General features: G+C 34.2%; 1 protein-coding gene across 7 annotated transcripts in view; it reads right to left on the bottom strand.

Annotated features, from left to right (window-relative positions):
• Positions 1-19,450, bottom strand: part of UBR3 (ubiquitin protein ligase E3 component n-recognin 3) — a 296,599-nt gene that overhangs the window by 260,791 nt on the left and 16,358 nt on the right. For 4 of the 7 annotated variants that reach the window (XM_077154105.1, XM_077154107.1, XM_077154108.1 and 1 more), the window contains exons 2-3: positions 12,905-13,044; positions 10,073-10,231 (exon numbers count right to left, since the gene is read on the bottom strand). In XM_077154105.1, coding sequence (XP_077010220.1) covers positions 10,073-10,231; positions 12,905-13,044 — 299 coding nt within the window. Of the gene's footprint in view, positions 1-10,072; positions 10,232-12,904; positions 13,045-14,926; positions 15,067-19,450 lie in introns of those variants that run through there. The other 3 variants (XM_077154106.1, XM_077154111.1, XM_077154110.1) reach the window with 2 other exon arrangements.

Genomic DNA, 19,450 nt, shown 5'->3' with positions numbered 1-19,450 from the left:
AGCAAACTCACTGTCCTCCCCCTCTCTACATGGGACATGACTCCCAGGGATGTAAGTCTCCCTGGCAATGTGGGACATGACTCCCAGGGACAAGCCTGGTCTGACCAAAAGGGGAAAAAGATATGTAACAAAATAAGATATCAGTGGCTGAGAGAATTCAGAGTTGAGAGGCTATTCTGTAGACTACTCTTCTGCAAGCTTCAGCTAAATATTGCTATTTATCAAGGTTTGCCAACCCCCCACCAAAACTGTTCCTGTCAATCCTAAAGAACACCTACAGCTCTATCTGAGATTCCACAAGGTTCCATACACTGTGATTACTTTTCAGAAACCTACAACCTCCAGACGGGTTCCCAGGCCAGATAAGTCCTGAAACCCTGGCGGGAGGCAGCCACTCCACAACACATCAACTAGTTCCATCCCCCTATCCTATATTATCAGCAGCCCTTTCCAACATGAAAAGGTAGAATGGGTATAGCCCAAATACCCCTAAAAATCGGGAGAAGGATCAAAGAAGATGGAGTTATAACAGAGAAGATAGGATTTAACAAATGAGTACAATTGTTGAACCATTATATTGATATTTTTTCTAGTCTCCAGTGTCTTGGAGCAGCTAGAAGGAAAAACCTGAAATAGTAGAACTATAACCCATACCAAACTCTGAAATCTGTCCTACAACTAATGTTGCAGTGTGCTTTGACATAAAAAAAAAAAACCACACAAGATACCATTCACACCCATTAGAATTGCTGTTATTAAAAAAAGAAAAAACAGAAAATAACAAGTATAGGAGAGGATGCAGAAAAATAAGAACACTCATTCATTGCGGTGGCAAAGTAATATGGTGCAGCCACTCTAGAAGACTGTCAGTTTTTCAGAAAACTAAGTACAGAACTACCATATGGCCCAGCAATCCTACTACAAGGTATATAGCCTAAATAATTGAAAGCAGGGACTCAAACAGTTATTTGCATACTGGTGTTCACAGCAATATTACCCGCAATTGCCAAAAGATAGACCCAACTGCCCATCAACTGATGAATGGACAAATAAAATGTGGTATATACATAAATAGAATATTATTTAGCCATAAAAAAGAATGAAGTCATGATACATGCAACATCATGGATGAAACTTGAAGACATCACGTTGAGTAAAATAAGCCAGACACAAAAGGACAAATAGCATGATCTCACTGATTTGAAATAATCAGAATAAACAAACTCATAGAATCAGATATAGAATATAAGTTACCAGGCAATGGGGTGGGGAAAGGGAATGGGAAATTAAGGGTTAAAGTGTACAGAGCTCCTGTTTGGAATGATGGCAATGTTTTCTAAATGGATGGCGGTAATGTTAGCACAACACTGTGAACACAATTAACAATACTGATAAAAAATTTTTAGTCTGTTGCTGTATGTACAATCTAGCATTCCCCCTTCTAATTATATTCATATAATTTTTATTAAAATTAACAATAATAATTTTCTTAAAATTAACAAATATCAATCTGATATTTGAGATTTCTCTGGAAAAAATATTACTCTGAGAGCCAAATTACCAATATTATCTCTTATACAGATTATATATCTTAAATTAAGGTCTCAATTTGTTTCATTATATAAATACACAAATAGTTTCTTTCTCTAGTATTTGCTGAGCTTTTCTCTGTTTCCTCTCTTTTTTAGCCTCAATAATTATAATAGAAAAGTTTTAAAAAACATTTCAAATCTCTCTGGGCTGTTCTTAAGGGAAAAAGAAAAAAAAAGCTACAATACCAAATAAACAGATGGGAATAATTCTATCCATTAATTTACGACCAATATTAAAACAACCATGATTAATTTATGAATAATAAGAAACCTCCAGGCTCCCATACTCCCTATTTCTCCTGTATTACAGAAATGATTAAATATCTCCTCAATAATAGATGCCATGTTACTTATCTTTAACAATGACAGATAAAAACTGCATGACAAAATACATTTTGTTGACCCCTCATAACAACCCCGAGAGAACATATAATACCATTTTTATAGGTGAAGAAAATGAGTCTCAGAATAATAAAATGGCTATTGAGAGAATAAGCAAGTACCATAGAAATTCTACACTACAAATTTCAAAGTTTTGAAAATCTAATGGGATTTCTAAGTACTTTAACTACAAAAAGTTGCGTAAGGATTTTTGTTGCTTTTAATTTCAAGAAACTAGAATTTTAAAATACTGTCAAAACAGTGGAAGAAAGATCAAAGGTGATAGTGGAGTTATACAAAGAAGGTCGGATTTAACAAATAAGTATGAGTGCTGAATCATTATACTGATATTTCTTTTGGCCTCCAGCATCTTAGAGCAGCCAGACCTAAAATTGTGGAACTGTAATCCATGTCAAACTCTGAAACCTGTTCTACAACTAATTGTTGTGATGTACTTTGAAATTTATTGCTTTTATGTATATATGTTATTTAAAAAGAAGGAGGAGTATAACAGAGAAGATAGAATTTAAAAAATGAGTATGACTGTGGAATCACTATATTGTTATTCCTGTTGGTTTCCATGTCTCGGAGCAGCTAGAAGAAAAACAAAAAATTGTGTAACTGTAACCCATATCAAACTAAAATCTGTTCTATAACTACTTGCTAAAATGTACTTGGAAATTTATAGTTTTTCTGTATATATGTTATATTTCACAATAAAAAAAAATTTTAAGTTAAAAAAACTGTGGAAATAAAAGAGAGCATTTTCCCCAAATCACTCCAAAGATAGTCTTAATAATGATTAAGAAAACACTTAAAAAAAAAAACAAAAAACTTTCAACAAAACAAAACAAAATACAACAACCTGCTTATTCTCTTTCTAAATAAACAACCAATTTCTAGGTTGAATTTTTAAAAAGACTCCCTCCACCGGGGTTTGGCTTTGTTTTATTTTTTTACCTCTCTCCATCTTCATCGCTACTATTCAAACTAGCATCATCTTTATCTCAGACTTGCTATACTTTAGCGTCTATTCTTGTGCATTGCAACCTATTCTTAACCAAACAAGTCATCTTTTTAAAACACATATCCAATTATGTCAGTTTTCACCTTAAAATATTTCTTTGACCTCCTACAACATTCAGGATAAATATAAAATCTCACATTGCCCATGAGGACCTGCCTGGTCTGGATCTAGTCTAATATAGTAGCTTTATTTTTGCCATTAATGCCCAACAATTATTTCATTTCAACCACCAGCCTTCTCTCAGTCCCTTATAAAAAATAAGCTCATTCTTACCTATAAATATTCTTACATGCTCATCCTTCTGCCTGGAATCTATGAGGTATCTAAATGTGGTTTTCGTTATATTTATCTTGTTTAGAGCCCTTCTTGCATCTGTAAATCAACATTTCTCGTCCAATTTGGAAAATTCTAGTCATTATTTCTTTAAATATTTTATTCCACCCCATTCCCATATTCCTCTCATTCTGGGATTCCAACTGCATGTTATATTAGATCATCTGATACTGTCTAATAGTTATCTGAGGCACTGTCATGTTTCCTTTTATCTTCTCCCTGTTCTTCACATTGAATTATCAATAAAATAATCTTCAAATTAATTGACTCTTTCTTCTACCATCTCCAATCTGCTTCTAAGCCCATCCAATGAAATTTTCAATTCAGATATTGTACTTTACAGTAACTTTCAATTCTACAATTACTTCTTGGTTCTTTTTATTGTTTGTATTTCTTCATGAAGATTTTTTTCTATATTAACTCATATTTTCCTTTAGTTCTTTGAATATGTTTTTTTTTAATTTTGGAACACATTTATAACAGCTGCTTTAACATTCTTTATCTGCTAAATCCAATATCTGGTGAATTTCTAGTGACCGTTCTTTTTCTTGACTATAGGGCACACTTTCTTATTTTCCTTCATATCTAGCAATTTTTGCTGTATATGGACATTCTACTGACATATTTAGAAGATTTTGGATTTGTTCTCTTCCTCTATAGAGTATTAAATTTTGTATTAAAATACAATTCATTTATAGAATGATCACCTAGAACTCATGAAGGCTTGGGTTTACATTTATTAGGGGCAGATCTGTGGAAAGCTGAGGTGCTCCCAAGGCCTTCTAAATTGGCAGACATCAACTCCAAACTCTATTCCTCTTGTAGAAATTGTCAGGGATTAAGGCTGGTTTGGAGTAGACCTTATTCTAAGACTTGATGATTATCCTAAGGTTTGGCCTCCTTATATCTCAACTAGATGCTTGGGGTAAAAACAGCTCCCTCCAATGCAGCTAAGCTAAAACGCCCATGTCCCCCAGCACTGTTCAACCTCTAATGTTCTGCTTTCAACCCCATAGAAGTCACTCTCTAGTAAGTCTCATCCTGTGCATATCCATTCAGTACTCAGCCAAGGACTTTCAGGGGTTCTCCACACACCTGCCCCATCACCCTTTTGATGTTCTGCCCCAGAGAAAGTCTACAAATTCCAACTGCTTCGGCTCTCCACACTGTGATCTCTGCCTTCTTAGCTCAGCAGAACCACAATGCTTAGATGACAGTTTGCCACATTACATTCTGGAAGTTGTCACAGGACAAAGAGCCAGAGCAATCATGGACTCATCTCATGCTTTTCTCTTCTCAGAAGGGCTTACAGTCTTATGCTGCATGTTGTAAATGCCTAAAAACAGATGTCTCCATTTTGTCCAATTTTACACTGTTTACAATAGAAGGGCTAAGTCCATCCGGAAGGGGAAAGAGAGAAATGAGACAAAATAAAGCATCAGTGGCTGAGAGATTTCAAACAGTCAAGAGGTTATCCTGGAGGTTATTCTTACGCATTACATAGATATCCCCTTTTTAGTTTAAGGTGTATTAGAGAGGTTAGAGGGACAAGCCTGAAACTGTAGAGCTGTGTTCCAGTAGTCATGTTTCTTGAAGATGATTGTATAACGATATAGCTTTCACAATATGATTGCGTGATTGTGAAAAAAAAAAAAAAGAAGGGTTATATCCAGCAGCCAGAAGAGAGATTTCTCCCATGTTTGGACTCTAACTCCAGTCATTATCAGTCAATCCCCTTCTAGCTAAATGACTTCCTCTCACCTTTAGGTTTCTTTAAATGCTGCTTCCTCAGTAAAGCTTCTCCACTTTCTTCCACTAGTGAAATCAAGTCTCCCTTTTATAACCACCTGTTCTACCCTTTCATGGCATTTACTATTTTATATAATATAATACTATCGTCTCACTCCCTAGACCCTATGACTAATAAAGAAGAGACAGGATTACCTAGTTTACTGTTTATCTTCCCCACCTAAACCTCCAAGGCCCACCACAGAGTACATAGTAGTTTGCTTAACAAGTACCTGTTGAAGAAATAAATATATCCAATTAAGAGTATCTCAAAATAACACATGGTAAACAATACACATAAAAATTTGCTCTAAAAGAACATGCTAAACTTTAATTTTTAAAACATGCTGCCATTAAAAGAATTATACATCATGACCAAGTAGGATTCATCCCAGGTATGCAAGGATGGTTCAACATAAGAAAATCAATTAATGTAATACACCACATCAACAAATCAAAGCAGAAAAATCACATGATCATCTCAATTGATGCAGAGAAGGCATTTGACAAGATTCAACATCCTTTCCTGTTGAAAACACTTCAAAGGATAGGAATACAAGGGAACCTCCTTAAAATGATAGAGGGAATATATGAAAAACCCACAGCTAATATCATCCTCAATGGGGAAAAATTGAAAACTTTCCCCCTAAGATCAGGAACAAGACAAGGATGTCCATTATCACCACTGTTATTCAGCATCGTGTTGGAGGTTCTAGCCAGAGCAATTAGACAAGAAAAAGAAATACAAGGCATCAAAATTGGAAAGGAAGAAGTAAAACTATCACTGTTTGCAGATGATATGATACAATATGTCGAAAACCCTGAAAAATCCACAGCAAAACTACTAGAGCTAATAAATGAGTACAGCAAAGTGGCAGGTTACAAGATCAACATTCAAAAATATGTAGTGTTTCTATACACTAGCAACGAACAAGCTGAGGGGGAAATAAGAAACGAATCCCATTTACAATTGCAACTAAAAGAATAAAATACCTAGGAATAAATTTAACTGAAGAGACAAAAGACCTATAAAAAGAAAACTACAAAAAACTGTTAAAAGAAATCACAGAAGACCTAAACAGATGGAAGGGCATACCGTGTTCATGGATTGGAAGACTAAATATAGTTAAGATGTCAATCCTACCTAAATTGATTTACAGATTCAATGCAATACCAATCAAAATCCCAACAACTTATTTTTCAGAAATAGAAAAACCAATAAGCAAATTTATCTGGAAGGGCAGGGTGCCCCGAATTGCTAAAAGTATCTTGAGGAAAAAAAACGAAGCTGGAGGTCTCACGCTGCCTGACTTTAAGGCATATTATGAAGCCACAGTGGTGAAAACAGCATGGTACTGGCATATCGACCAATGGAATCGAATAGAGTGCTCAGATATAGACCCTCTCATCTATGGACATGTGATCTTTGATAAGGCAGTCAAGCCAACTCACCTGGGACAGAATAGTCTCTTCAATAAATGGTGCCTAGAGAACTCGATATCCATATGCAAAAGAATGAAAGAGGACCCGTATCTCACACCCTATACAAAACTTAACTCAAAATGGATCAAAGATCTAAACATTAGGTCTAAGACCATAAAACAGTTAAAAGAAAATGTAGGGAGATATCTTATGAATCTTATAATTGGAGGCAGTTTTATGGACCTTAAACCTAAAGCAAGAGCACTGAAGAAGGAAATAAATAAATGGGAGCTCCTCAAAATTAAACACTTTTGTGCATCAAAGAACTTCATCAAGAAAGTAGAAAGACAGCCTACACAATGGGAGACAATATTTGGAAACAACGTATCAGATAAAGGTCTAGTATCCAGAATTTATAAAGAGATTGTTCAACTCAACAACAAAAAGACAGCCAATCCAATTACAAAATGGGAAAAAGACTTGAACAGACACCTCTCAGAAGAGGAAATACAAATGGCCAAAAGGCACATGAAGAGATGCTCAATGTCCCTGGCCATTAGAGAAATGCAAATCAAAACCACAATCAGATATCATCTCACACCCACCAGAATGGCCATCATCAACAAAACAGAAAATGACAAGTGCTGGAGAGGATGTGGAGAAAGAGGCACACTTATCCACTGTTGGTGGGAATGTCAAATGGTGCAACCACTGTGGAAGGCAGTTTGGCGGTTCCTCAAAAAGCTGAATATAGAATTGCCATACGACCCAGCAATACCATTGCTAGGTATCTACTCAGAGGACTTAAGGGCAAAGACACAAACAGACATTTGCACACCAATGTTTATAGCAGCATTATTTACAATTGCAAAGAGATGGAAACAGCCAAAATGTCCATCAACAGACGAGTGGCTAAACAAACTGTGGTATATACATACGATGGAATATTATGCAGCTTTAAGACAGAATAAACTTATGAAGCATGTAATAACATGGATGGACCTAGAGAACATTATGCTGAGTGAGACTAGCCAAAAACTAAAGGACAAATACTGAATGGTCCCACTGATGTGAACCAACATTAGAGAATAAACTTGGAATATGTCATTGGTAACAGAGACCATCAGGAGATAGAAATAGGGTAAGATAATGGGTAACTGGAGCTGAAGTCAGGATACAGACTGTGCAACAGGACTAGATACAAAAACTCAGAAATGGACAGCACAATACTACCTAATTGTAATGTAATTATGTTAAAACACTGAATGAAGCTGCATCTGAGGTATAGTTTTTTTTATTTTTTCTCTCTATTATCATTTTATTTCTTTTTCTGTTGTCTTTCTATTTCTTTTTCTAAGTCAATGCAAATGTACTAAGAAATGATGAATATGCATCTATGTGATGATATTAAGAATTACTGATTGTATATGTAGAATGGAATGATTTCTAAATGTTGCGTTAGTTAATTTTTTTAACTAATAAAAAAAAAATTTTTTTTTAATTTAAAAAAAAAAAAAACATGCTGCCATGGTCCAGCAAAAAAGAATACTTAAAAATAGTGGTAGCCCCTCCCATATGGTACATGACATGCAGGAATGTGAGTCTCCCTGGCAACATGGGACATAACTCCGAGGAATGAGCCTAGCCCTGACACCATGGGCTCACAATGCCTTCCTGACCAAAAGGGGGGAAAGAATTGTAACAAAGTATCAGTGGCTATGAGAGTTCTAATAGAGTTAACAGGCTATTGTGGAGGCTACTTCTATGCAAGCTTCATCTAGTTACTGCTAATTGCCACAGTTCACCAAACCCAACGAACATCATTCCTATCAACCCTAAAGAACACCCAGAGCTCTAAGTGAGATCCTACAAAAGTTGCACACACTAAGTTTACTTTTCAGAAACCTAAAACCTTTGGATGGTTTCTAGGCCAGATAAGTTCTAAAACCCAGAGATGCCAGTATCTCCAAGAACATCAACCAGTTTCATCCCCCTATTCCATATTGTTGATAATCCTTTTCAACATGTAAAAAGTTAGAATGGGCAAGACCCAAATATTCCTTAAGAATGGGAAAAGGATCAAAGGAAAAGGAGGAGATGTAACAGAGATGTTAGGATTTAACAAATGTGTATACCTACTAAGTCATTATATTGCTATTTCTTTTTAGTCTCCAGTGTTTTGGAGCAGCTAGAAGGAAAAATCTGAAATTGTGGAACAGTAACCCATACCAAACTTTGAAACCTGTTCTATAACTACTTGTCACAATGTACTCTGAAATTTATTGCTTTTTGTATATATGTTATATTTCACAATTTAAGAAAACAGTTGTAGCAAGATTTTTAAATAACTGATACATCTCTTATACTATAAATTTGAGGAGTAAACACTAAAGCATTCTGGCCTTAGTTTCTGTGGGACAGACAATGCCTACCTAATTAAATGGGGGGAAATAATTGTTACAAAATAAGGTGTTAGTGGTTGAGAGAGTTCAAATAGACTCATAAGGTTATTCTGGAGGCTACTCTTACACAAGCTTCAGCTAGATATCACTATTTACCATGGTTTGCCAACCCCCAACCAAAAACATTCCTGTCAACCCTAAAGAATGCCTGGGGCTCTGAGACTCTACAAAAGTTCTACTTTCCAGAAACCTACAACCCTCAGATGGGTTCCTAGGCCAGATGAGTCCTGAAACCCAGAGTGGCCAGCCTCTCCAGAAAACACCAACTAGTTCCATCCCCCTATTTCGTATTATTGATAGCCCTTCCCAACATGAAAAAGTTAGAATGGGCTAGCCCAAATAAGCTTAAAGATTGGGGGAAGGATCAAAGGAGAAGGAGGAGTTATGACAGAGAAGACGGGATTTAACAAATGAGTATGACTGCTGAATCACTCATTATATCGATACTTCTTTTAGTCTCCAGTGTCTTGGAACAGCTAAAAGGAAAAACCTAAAATTGTGGAACTATAACCCATACTAAATTCTGAAGTTTGTTCTATAACTACTTGTTACAATGTACTTTGAAATTTATTGCTTTTCTGTATATATATTTCACAATAAAAAATACTGTAATAAAAAATAAGGTATTGTTATAAGGGTATTTCATGAACACATATATTAAACAATTCTAAGTTTTATAACTTAAACTCTGCTATTATGAAAGACTAACCATAGAACTCACAAGTTTAGAATGCCAAAACTGAAGAAACAGAAGTGGTTGTTATTACTGTTTAAGGAGGGAACATAATATGAATATTTCATACTACAATGTCAAATTAAGTTAGGAGACCTGGGTTCTAACACCAACTCTATCATAAATTGGTTGTGAGGTCTTGTACAGGTCATTTAATTTTTCTGTGGGTTACGTTTCCTGTCTATAAAATAAGTTCTCTTAATAACATCCAGCTTTAGGATTCTATGAAGAATCTACTTTTTATTTTTGAGCTCTAAAACATACAACTTCTTATGACAACAGTGATAAAAGTAAAATATAATGACTTTCTCTCCTATTCTAATGTTTTACTCACCAGAAGTCAGATCTTTGTAGTTCTGTTGGTTTGTCAAAACCTGAGTAAGAACAGACCGCATTGCTCCTCCCATTTTAGTTAGGTCTTCTAAAAAGGAAATTTGAGGTTCCAAAAGCTGAAGGACTCTATTAAGGTCTTTTTCTGATGGTACATCAGCTGCTAAATAAAAAGATAATAATTAGGTGCAACTTTCTTTTAAATATTTTGCTAAGAATAAACAGTATTTATTATTTTGAAATTATAGAGGCTTAGATGACAGTACTTTATTATCAAAAAAGTCACTTAGATTTCTGTTTAAAAAGCTGATATCAGCACAGCACCCAACCTACAGCAGGGTTGCTCAGGGATTCAGTTTTTTTAGAAAAAGCAGATGAGGAATGGAGGAGATAACCCATAAGGAATTAAAGCACTTAATCTGTGTAAGAAGCATTAGAATTGAGGGTCCTAAACTTCAAGATATATAAATGTAAACATATATCATTTCAAAATAAGATAGTGTTTAGGAAAAAGTTAAAATCATTCCCTAGAATGAAAGAAGACAGAATTCAAATATATTGAGAATAGTATAAGAATAGTAGGACAAATTTATGTCAGCTGTAAATTTAAACCTTTATAGCAAATATCCTATCCTCATTATATTCCAATACAGACTCATTTTAGCTAAAGACCAAAGAAACTAAAATGAAAGATAACAGTTTTTATAAATCTGAATATTTTTACTAAAAATAAAAAACAAGGCAACATATGCTTAGTAGAGATAGAGGGGGAAATAAGAAACTTGGACAGTAACTAAAAAAGAATATTAAAAATGAAAAGAAAAAGATATTTTAGAGAAACTGAGGCCTAAAACAATGAAGTAAATAGAGAGATTTAAGGTTCAGCCATAATTGGTTAAAAGAAGAAAGTGTACAAGGGAGCAAACAGGGTGCCTAGGGAAGGGGACATCAAGTTCATTCAACGTTTATTCAGCCTCTTCTATACTGTAAGTACAGAGAAGCAAAACTAAATAAGACATAATTCTTGCCCCCAAGAAACTCATGACCTAGTTCAAAGATAATGTGTGGATTGAATTCTATTAGATAACTCTGAATACTAGAACCCAAATCCAAAAAACCTTACTCACTCCCATAAAAACTAATACTATGTATTTTTCATCTTTATATTCTCTCCCAATGACTTATACAATTACATGGGTGTTTAATATTTGTTCTTTGTTTCCCAGAGCTCTAACATGAGTGCTGAAATCCATCTAAGGACAGTAGGCAAATGTCACATCATAACATCTCTGGTCACATTACCTTGGGTTAGATGATTCCAAGTTCTTTTTTTTCACATTTTAAACAGTTTTATTCTATACAAAATAATGCAGTATTTTTTATACAGACAGTAGAAATAAATGCTGAGTACAAGTGGTAATATAAAGAGAAATAAAGAAGAAATCTTCATGAACCTAAGCTCATGAAGTTCATCTATAAATAAAAATGTGCCTCCATTCATTCTTTCATGTTTTCAGATAACAATAACAGATAATTATGAGTTACATACTTATGTCATCTTCTTTTTATAATTGCTAAATGTCATCAAAAGAAAAAATAAACATAATAAATGTAGGCATAAAATACTCTTTGATTTAACCAATGGTAGTTTTTAAGGTTCTCATAATAAATTATTTCAAATTATTATTTTTCTAAAATAGTACATTTGTAATTTAAAAATGTAAGTTCCCAAAGAGTCTTTTAGTTTATGAAAACTGATACAGAAGGCAATTTCAATAACCCAGCTGATATCTGCTGCCTTCCTTCTAAAGAGACAGTAGTGTGAGACTAAATTAATATTTCTTTCTGTATTTTAAGACATATACTCTGAGAGAGATACTTAAGAAAAAATAGTATCTTTTGTTTAAAATGTAGAAATAAGGAAACATAATTTTTGCTCACAATGAAGATAAGAGAGTTTTTAGAAAGGCAGAGACATATATTTACTCACAATTTAAGGATGAGGACAGAAAATAAAAATGTGAGCCACAATTTCAAACTGAATTTATAAGATTATTTATAGTATTAATTAATTTAAATCTCTAAAAAGAATACAAAATTCAAATCCCTTATATAATAAAAATGCAGGTGCCATTAGAAAGATAAGGACATTATAAGAAGTTAATGAATTTGTTCCATACCACTAACTGATATCTATAATTCACAATATCAGACTAAGAACTTTGAGACAAGCCTAAATCCAAATATTTACTAAAGCAAATTAATCATGATTGTAATTAAATCTTAAAAATTAAGAAGAATGCCTGCAATTTGAACTGCTCTTTTTCCCTTTTTAATACTAACATAATGCTTACACCAACAGATTCTGTCAGTAATATGGGAGTGAAAAATTTGACCCTCTCATAAGCTGTTACATATATGGAAAGGAATAAAGATATATACAGAACTCTACACACATGCAAAAACAGATTGGTAAAATAGTACTTTATCTTCTAAAAAAAACTAATTTAAACTGGAATATTTCCAGCACTTCTTAATTCTGCTCTATCATCAGATGATCACAAATAGAATAACATTAACCCTATAAAATGATTTCCTCAACTACAAAAGGCCAAAAAAGTCTAATCAAAAGCATCTAAAACCCAGGAACAGAAAGTACCAGACAAAGCAAACCATTAGGTATCTACAATGTTACTGACTTTTAGTGTGTTTTTGTTCAATCTGTGTATTTTCACAGTCATCTCATGAAACATGTTAAGCGAAAAACAGTATCTGAAAAGTTAAAACTTTAATTGGGAGTTTAAAAAGTACTAATAAGAAATGGATTAGGACATACCTGGTTCATTATAGCCTTCTCTTAAGTACTGAATAAGACAAAAAATAAATCGTGGAAGAACAAATTCAGACATCATCAGTAAGTCTTTGGGGACACAGGGAATATTTGAATTTGATTTAATTTGATGTCTTTTGCAAAACCTGTAATATGAAAAAGAAAAACATTAAGCTTCTAATCTGCCAAGAATATATTATTTCTATTCACAACATTCATAAACAGAATTCAGACCATTATCAAAACAAATAAGTAACTCCTATCCTAAAGCACAAGTTAAATGATGTAATTTAATCAGTTTTACATTTTTAAAAAAATGATGCTGAAGGAGTTTTTCCCTAATAAAACTTAGGTTCCAACTAGAATACAAAAAGAAACTATCATTAGAGAATTTATATTTTTAAGTGCCAATTTATTACTTTCAAGTACAAGTAATATTCCACCCTTTTATAAACTATTAAATATAAATTCACCAATTTTCAATAATTTATATTTTCCATTAACTAATTCAACTATTTCTAACTTATATTAATTAATAGTAAATGATCTATATATTTTAAGTTTAAGAGTTTATCCTCTTACATGTTTAACACATTCCTTCTAATTTTGTTTACACTCATTTTAAAGTATGACTGGTGTACTTGATCACAAACGAAGTAAATTACTCTATAGGTGCAATCCAAAAAATCATGATAAATTACTTTATAGCCTAATACAAAATAATAACACTAAACATACAAAATGCCAAGAAATAAATTAATTAAAAACAGTGCAGGGGGATGCAATGGTAGTTAAGTGGGAGATTTCTTGCGGGCCATGCAGGACACCAGGTTTGATTTCCTGCCTGTGTACCTCCCAAAATTAAAAAAACAGAACAAAATCAAGAAATGGTGCTACAATAATGGGATAGTCACATGGAAAAAGAATGAAATGTGACCCACACCATACAACATACCAAAAAAAAACATGCTTTGAATAGAGAAAAACTACATTCCCAAATGGAAAGACTCAATTTGTTTTAAGTCAGTGTCCCTCCTTCAAGTTACTACTGCATTAGATTTAAGTCTCATGGAAGAAATTCACAAACTATTATTAAAATTTAAATGGAAGAGCATATATGTGAAAAAATTAGTAAAACCTGAATAAATGATTAATGATGATGAACTGGACCTTAAAACACAGTACAAAGCTACTATAATTAAATACTGTGGTAATATGATAATATCAATGAACCACACCAGAACCCAGAAACAAGACTACCTTAAATTTGTGAATGTAATGCCTTAATAAGTATGGCATCTCAATTCAAGGTAGCATAGAGAAGACTTGCAATAAATTGCTTTAGGACAACTGGTTATCTAAATGCAGAAAGTAAATTTGATTCCTAACTTAAATCATATCAAAAATATGTTCAAAATGTCCTAAGCTATGTATGTAAAAAAGTACCAAAAAGAAAATAAACTACCTACCTATTATCTTGGGGCATGGAAACTCTTACTTTAGGACTTGAAATCAAAAAGCCACAAAATATTGACTACATAACTGCAAAAGTGTCTATGCAGAAGATAATGGCAAATTGGAAAAAGTATTTAAAGTTGGAAAAATTATTTAAAGTATGCAAACAGATAAAGGTTAATATCTATGACCTATGAACTCTCATAAATAAATAATAAAAATAAGATTATTCACTAGAAAAATCAGTAATGTCATGAACAATTCAAAACAGAAATACTGAATGGTCAATAAACATATGAAAAGATGCTCAAATTCTCTAATAATCAAAGCAAAGAATTGTATTAAAACAAAAAATAAGGAACAACAAAACAACCATTCTGTGATACCTACTGAAATACGTGGCCTATGCAACAGACATCACTAGATGAGTCATTATAGGAATGCTTGAGAGGAAATTTTCTACTTAGAGATTAGACTGTTGTATTTTTATCAATCTTGGTATCAACAAAAGTGAAAAACCCAAACATTGTGATGCATGTCAAGTATACAGGACCCCTTATGAAATGTCCTTACCAAATAAGTTGAGCAAAGCCTCAGTGAACTATGGGATAATTATAAGCAGTCTTACACATTACATTGGAGTCCCAGAAAAAGGAGGGGGAAACAACAAATACCTGAAAAATTAATGGCCAAAATTATTCCAAATTTATTGAAAACTATAAAATCCAAGATGCTCAGAAAATTTTAAGCAAAATAAACACTTTTTAAAAAGTACATGTCAAGGTACATCATAATCAAACTGCTGAAAACCAATAGTAACAAGAAAATCTTAAAGGCAGGCAGAAGAAGATACATCATATACAGAGAAACAAAGATATAAATGACAGTAGACTTCTCATCAGAAACTATGCAAGCCAGAAGACAATAAAGAGAAATCTTTAAAATACTAAATGGGGGGGAAAAAATCCATCCATCTAAGATTTTTAACCCAGAAAAAAAGTACCTTTCAAAACTGAGGATAAATAATACTTCCTCAGACACATATAAATTGGGAGAATTCACTGATATCAGACTTCTACTACAAGACATGTTAAAAAAGGAAACTTTTCAAACAGCACTGTGGTAAGCCCACATGACAAAAAAAAAACTAACAGCCTTGTAAGTAATCTACTTTAAAAGTGTTTCTCCATCATTTAAACAATCCAAACACAGGGAGCCCAGAATAAGAATGAAGAGCCCTTAATCCTGAATAGCTCAATATAAATGCCTGGATACATTTCAGAGTATATTAAGTAAATAATCAAAAAGTATTGGCAAAGTCCCTTCAGGCATGAGAGAAAAAATATGCAACTATTAAATTTTACCATCGGGAAAACCCCAGATACTGTGTCAGACATTATGGACACCCAAATCAACAGGACAAGCACTTGATCTTGAGGCTTGCTCTTGTGAAGCTTATGTATGTAGTGGAGAAACTGAGCATATAAGTATGCCTAAGAGTCACCTCCAGAGGACCTCTTCTGTTGCCCAGATGTGGCCTCTCTCTCTCTCTCTCTAAGCCTGACTGCAAGTAAAACTAATGCCCTCCCCCTTACATGGGACATGGCATCCAGGGGAGAAAGTCCCCCTGGCAGCATGGGAAATGACTCCCTGGGATGAGCCTGGCCCTGAAACTGTGGGATCAACAATGTCATCCTGACCAAAAGGGGGAAAAGAAGTATAACAAATAAGGTTTCGGTGGCTGAAATCATTCAAATACAGTCGAAAGGCTACTCTGGAGGTCACTCTTATGCAAGCTTCAGTTAGACATTGCTACCTATCATAACTTGCCAAACCCCAACCAAACCATTCCTGCCAATCCTAAAGAATACATTATATAAGATTCTACAAAAGGTTCCATACACTACTAGGGTAACTTTCCAGAAACCTACAACCTCCAGATGAGTCCCTGTACCAGATAAGTCCTGAAATGCAGAGGGGCCAGTCTGTCCAGAACATTGACTAGTTCCATCTCCCTACCCCATATTAGTGACAGCCCCCTAAAGAATGGGGAAAAGATCAAAGATGATGGTGGAGTTACACAAAGAAGGTATATTATATTTATATTTACATTTATCATTTCCAATGTGTCTGCATGTATAGCCATGTATATAATATTCATCAGATATTATTATTGCAGATAAACTATATGTTAAATTCTGTCTTTTCTCCTAATTTTTTTTAATATTTAACTTTTTTTATTGTAATAGTATATGCTTCCACTGACTGTAGCAAAGGCAATATGCCAAAGCCAAATGTCAGTAAGTGGGGGATATGGGGGAGAGGTATGGGAATCTTTGCAAAAGATATGGAAATGCTCTCACGTAGATTGTGGAGGTGAAGCCACGGAATTTTTTTTTTTAAATTTTTATTGTCAAACCTTAAACAAACATTCTTGACATACAAACATTCCATACATAGTATACAATCAGTGGCTCACAGTATCATCACATAGCTGTGTATTCATCACCATGATCATTTTTTGAACATTTGCATCACTCCAGCAAAAGAAAGAAAAAAGAAAAAAAACATACATAGCATACCCCTTACCCCTCTCTCTCATTGACCACTAATATTCCAATCTACTCAATTTATTTTAACCCTTATCCCCCTATTATTTGTTTATTTTTTAACCAAATCTTTTACTCATCTGTCCATACCCTAGATAAAAGGAGCATCAGACACAAGGTTTTCACAATCACACAGTTATACTGTAAAAGCTATATCATTATATAACTATCTTCAAGAAACATGGCTACTGGAACACAACTCTACAGTTTCAGGTACTTCCCTCTACTCCTATAGACCATAAACTAAAAAAGGATATCTGTATAATGCATAAGAATAACCTCCAGGATAATCTCTCGACTCTGTTTGAAATCTCTGAGCCACTGACAGGAAATTTTATTATACCAGTAACCATATTTTTTTACTTAGGTTAGATTTTATGTTATATGAATAAAGCTATTTAAAAATAAACAGAAAGCTTCCAGGAAGAGGGCAAAATAGGATAGGCTAAGTTCACCCCTGCTCCAAGGAACAACAAGAGAAGACAGCTCTAGGGTTCAAGTGACCTGAAAGGTTCTTCTACACTATATAGGGAGGTCCTGGACAAAATACTTGAGGAATTGGAATGTAGAGAATGGGGTGAGTGGGCTCCACTGGGACTCCACCAGGGACAAGAGGCAATTTCTAATAAAACTAAATATCGAATTACCCTACAACCTGGCAATACTACTACTCCATATATACCCAGAAGAGCTAAAAGCAGTGATACAGACATTTGCACACTGATGCTCAGAGTGGCATTTTTCACAGTTGCCAAAAAAATGGAAATGATATAAGTGTTCATCAATGTGGTATATAAATATGGTGGAATGTTTGCAGCAGTTAAGACGAAATGAGGTCCTGAAGCATATGACAACATGGATGAAACTTGAGGACATAAAGCTGAGTAATATAAGCCAGACACAGAAAAAATAGATACTGCATGATTTTGCTATTATGATATTGGTAAACTCAGAGGCTTATAATTTAGAATATAGGGGACCTACAGATACACAGAAGCTAGAGGTGAGTTAATGAGTAGCTAATGAGGTTGAACTTAAGTGTAAGGGAATGGCTAGAAATAAAGGCAGTTCATTAGTGTGTTTATAAGTAATATTGCCACACTGAAGGTGAATATGATTGAAAAAGGTTGTATAAAAACCATGTATCCCACCTATTAATACTAGAAATACAATAAATTCTTGCATGAACTACTTCAAAAGTATGAATCTTGTACAAACAGTCAATAATAGAGGGGTATAGGCAACTCTGCAAGTGAAAAACATTGCCCTCCCCCTCTATGTGGGACATGATATCCAAGGGTGAAACTCTCCCTGGCAGCATGGGAGATGATTCCCAGGGATGAAGATCAACAATGTGGGATCAACAATGCCATCCTGACCAAAAGGGGGAAAGGAAATATGTCCAATAAGGTATCAGTGGCTGAGACAGTTCATATAGTCAAGGGGCTACTCTGGAGATCACTCCTACACAAGCATCAGTTAGACAGTGCTACTATCATAACTTGCCTAACCCCAAACAAAACCATTCCAACCCATCCTAAAGAACCCCTATGGGAATATATAAGATTCTACAATGGTTCCATGCACTAGGGTAACTTTCCAGAAACCTACAACCTCCAGATGGGTCCTGGACCAGATAAGTCCTAAAACCTAGAGGGGCCAGTGTCTCCAAAACATCAGCTAGTTCCATCTCCCTACCCTCTATTATTGACAACTCCTTCCAGCATGAAAAAGTTAGAATGGGCAAAGTTCAAATACACCTAAAGAGCGGAACAGAAAGATCAAAGGTGATGGAGTTACATAGAAAGGTAGGGTTTAACAAACAAGTATGACTGCTGAATCATTATATTGATATTTCTTTCAGTTCCCAGTATCTTAGAGTAGTTAGAAGTAAAAAACCTAAAATTGTGGAATTGTAACCCATACCAAATTCTGAGATCTGTTCTACAATTAATTGTTGTGATGTGCTTTAAAACTTATTGCATTTTTGTATATATGTTATTTTTCAAAAAAAACAAATAGATAAAAGTTAATTGTGATGATAAAAAAATATTTATCCCTTCTAAACTCCAATGTTTTGGAGCAGCTAGAAGGAAAAATCTGAGAGGATGGAATGGTAGCCCATGACAAACTCTGGGATCTGTCCTGTAACTACTCATTGACGAGTGCTTTGAAAACTATTGCTTTTTTCTTTCTTAGCTTTGTATATATGTTAAATTATACAACAGAAAAAGGTCAAAAAAATTAACAGAGGGGTTTAAGGCGGAAGCTACTATTGCATGCTATGATCTATATCTAAAAGGAAGACATTAAAAGTACCACAGCAATACCCTAAATAATCATGGGGTGAAGGGCAAGAGTGAAGGGGAGACTTTGACACTCTATTTGGTGAGGGGTGTTTATTGGTTACTTTTCTCTTTAGAGCAATGAAAACTGTCTAAAATTGAGAGTGCTGATGATGGTACAACTAAGTGAGGATAATGTGAGA

The sequence above is a fragment of the Tamandua tetradactyla genome, chromosome 3 (genome assembly GCF_023851605.1).
Source record: "Tamandua tetradactyla isolate mTamTet1 chromosome 3, mTamTet1.pri, whole genome shotgun sequence".
In the NCBI taxonomy this organism is placed as follows: domain Eukaryota; kingdom Metazoa; phylum Chordata; class Mammalia; order Pilosa; family Myrmecophagidae; genus Tamandua; species Tamandua tetradactyla.
The sequence above is the reverse complement of the archived record's forward strand: the minus strand, read 5'-3'. Positions and strand labels throughout refer to the sequence as shown.